Source organism: Aplysia californica, unplaced genomic scaffold, assembly GCF_000002075.1.
Source record: "Aplysia californica isolate F4 #8 unplaced genomic scaffold, AplCal3.0 scaffold00718, whole genome shotgun sequence".
Lineage (NCBI taxonomy): Eukaryota > Metazoa > Mollusca > Gastropoda > Aplysiida > Aplysiidae > Aplysia > Aplysia californica.
This window is the reverse complement of record NW_004797988.1, coordinates 29,476-32,659: the sequence shown is the minus strand read 5'-3', so window position 1 is coordinate 32,659 and position 3,184 is coordinate 29,476. Positions and strand designations below refer to the sequence as shown.

The following is a 3,184-nucleotide window of genomic DNA, read 5'->3' as shown; positions in this document are numbered from 1 at the left end:
GGAGGAGGAGGAGGAGGAGGAGGAGGAGAACGAGAGAAAGGTGATTAGGAAGAAGAGGAGGAAAGATAACATAAATGTAATACATTATTATTACATATGATACCATACCGTACAAAACCGTACACTACCACACGATACCAAACCATACCATAAAACACTTTGCTATACCATAGCATAATAAGGTAAAATCTACCGTATAGTGCTTTCATACCATAGTGCTTTGTCACACCATCATACAAAGTAATACCATAAAATACAATACCATACCACACTGAACCAGATCATACTTTACTGGACCATAACGTACCATACCGTATCGTATCATATGTTATCGTATGATTTCACATCATGCCAAATTATTATGCCGTATCATTCTATCCTGTACCGTATCGCACCATACCATACTACAACACCTACTTTACCATGTTGTAATATATACCATACAGTATAAAAAGCACCAAATGACATGTTTAGATAATACCAGAAAGCAAACAATGTAAACAGTATTGTGGATTAAGCATTCAAACATATCACCTCTTAGCAGAAAAACAAACAACAAACAAACAAAACAGAAAAAAGAACAACAACCCAATGACATACCATACTCCATCAAGTGATAGACTCTACCAGTCTTACAGTTTCCAACTCTCCTGGTGGACCACAGGGCAAGGACTGAGGGTGACTCCGGGATGAAGGTGGGGAAACTGAAAACGAGAGGAACGTATGACTATTACGAGGACACTCACATCTCTGGGAACACCTTCGACATACACGACCACGCCCATACAGACAGGGTGCTGGGTGAGTGCCCTTTTTAGGGTGTATAGGAAAAGTAAGATGTTAAATACACTGAGCAAAGTAGAAGGGGGAAAAGGAGAAAACTATTTGTATCGTGATGCGATGGAATCAGATCTGCGCTCGTCAGCTGTTGGGGTCGTGAAATTATTGGTATCATCTCAAAGCATGTACATTTGTCTTGCTTTTGATGCCCTCCCCCACCCATTCCCCATTTTAAGAATTCAATGTCAAACAGGAGATCCAGATACTTGCCACAGAGTCATTCAAAATTTCCACAGTTTGTCTGGAGAAAAATGGTCAACACTTTGACCAAGCAGTTCAAATAGCCATCATCTTCCCGAAATTAATTTAACAAGTTTAATTTTATATGTAAATTTGATTTTCAATGCACGAGTACACAGTACGGTTGATTTTTTAAAGATACAACACCCTGTGTTTCACTCAATGTTAACTCAAATTTAAACAAGAGGAATTAAACATTTTCGAACACATCAGTCGATGATTTTCATATTGACAAATGTGATGTCTTCCTTGTCGTATTTTGTTTGTTCAAAGTTAGTTTGGTTGAAAATGGTCCGAAGATATCTCTGTCTTTAAATAGCTTTTTCTTTTTTTAGACACCCGGTACTATGTTATGGTATACTGTACTCGTCTATGCTGCGTGTACTTATATTTTTTTAAGCGAAACAAATGATAATACGATCCATCTTTCAATGTATAATAATGCGATGTCTATTTTCTTATCTGTGAGGTATGGGTCCGATGTTGGCAGTCATGGATGGCATAGAGTTCAGGACAGGTCACAACGACTATCGTCTGCAAATGCCCTCTAAAACATCACGTGACTTTGGTGACGTTCAGGATATCAAGTTCCCCAGAGTGCCACCTGAGATCACAGCTCATAAAAATGTTGAGGTAGGACAATTGGAGGACTTTTAAAGCGTTGTTGAAAGAACAGAACACATCCCCAATGAGTTAATGTTAGTATCCAAAAGGACAAAGACAATTAAGTTGAGAGGCTTAAACACTCCCCAACCCAAGTTAAAGGAAAACGGCCCATCGTGTCAAAGTCACATTGCTGTTGCTGGAGGTGATGAAAGTGGTGGTGGTGATAAAGTTGTTTTTATTATCATTGTTGTCACTATAGCTATTATCGACTGAGACCAATCTTTTTGTGTAATAATAATAATAATAATAATAATAATAATAATAATAATAATAATAATAATAATAAAAATAATAATAATAATAATAATAATAATAATAATAATAATAATAATAATAATAATAATAATAATAATAATAGATAGCATTTGTATAGCGCATATCCCCCCTCGACAGCAGGCTCTATGCGCCTTACACTATATTATTACCCCAGCAGACCATAGAACACCCCGAAACATTCTCAGCTTCCCGGGAAGCATACAATGCAAGCAGCTGATTAAGCGCTCAAACACTAACAAACCGACAAGATCTTTCGCTGTCTATAGCGGGTGTACCCATTTCCACCTGGGTGAAGTGAGGAAAATTCGTGTAAAGTGCCTTTCCCAAGGACACAACGTCGGGTCCCTGACGGGATTCGAACCCATGACCTTACGGTTGCGAGCCCGAGAGCCTAACCACTAGGCCACCGACGCCAAAAATGTTTAGAAACAGAGAAAGAAGATGTAAAAGATCTGCTCTTTTAGAATTACTGCATCACAATCTGGAAGTTATGGGTCGTTGGAGCGTGTTACTGACGGGGTACCTTCTCTGTCTGCCTGTTGTCGGTCTGTCTTTAAACCTGTTTTCAGTAGCAAAGGACTGCTATTTTGATCGAAATTCTCCTCATGAACTCAATCATTTTATCACCCAAAAGAGTTAAGGAGCTTCGTAAATTGTACTATTTCTGTTTGTTTGTTTGCTGGTTGTTGGTTTTTATTTTGTTTAATATTCTTTTTTCTACAGGACCAAATTGCTGAGATGCGTGAGTGGTTCCGAGCATTTGCCCAGCAGAACTCCAGTCACAGAGACTACACCAAGTACTTCAAGCCTGTCGTCTGCTACTTGGAAGGCGTTTGGACGCTGGACAACAAAGTGGAAGAACCTTTTCAGACAGCAGACCCACCTCCCAACCAGGACAATGCCCCCCTGGAGGAACTGTTGGAAGAGGTACACATATTTGAAGCTGTAAATTAATGCTTTACACGCCTCCATCGACACAGTGAAGGTTATTTATGAGGCTGACTGCTTTGACCATGCTTTTGAGTGAAAACCCATGCTGAGTGGGATTCAGCCTCCCATCCGACACAGGACGTGTTCTTTTTTAAACTCCTAAAACACTATTACCCCCCCCCCCCCCCACACACACACATCCCAACCCCCCTCCCCTAAAAAACAAGCCAAC

At 39.7% G+C, this 3,184-nt stretch overlaps 1 protein-coding gene across 1 annotated transcript; it reads left to right on the top strand.

The window, feature by feature from the left end:
- The first annotated feature begins 1,492 nt into the window (after positions 1–1,492).
- Positions 1,493–2,976, top strand: LOC106013207. The gene is made up of 2 exons (XM_013088296.2): positions 1,493–1,713; positions 2,746–2,976. The coding sequence occupies exons 1-2, from the start codon at positions 1,552–1,554 to the stop codon at positions 2,974–2,976; spliced, it is 393 nt and encodes a 130-aa protein (XP_012943750.2). The 5' UTR covers positions 1,493–1,551.
- The last annotated feature ends 208 nt before the right edge of the window (positions 2,977–3,184 follow it).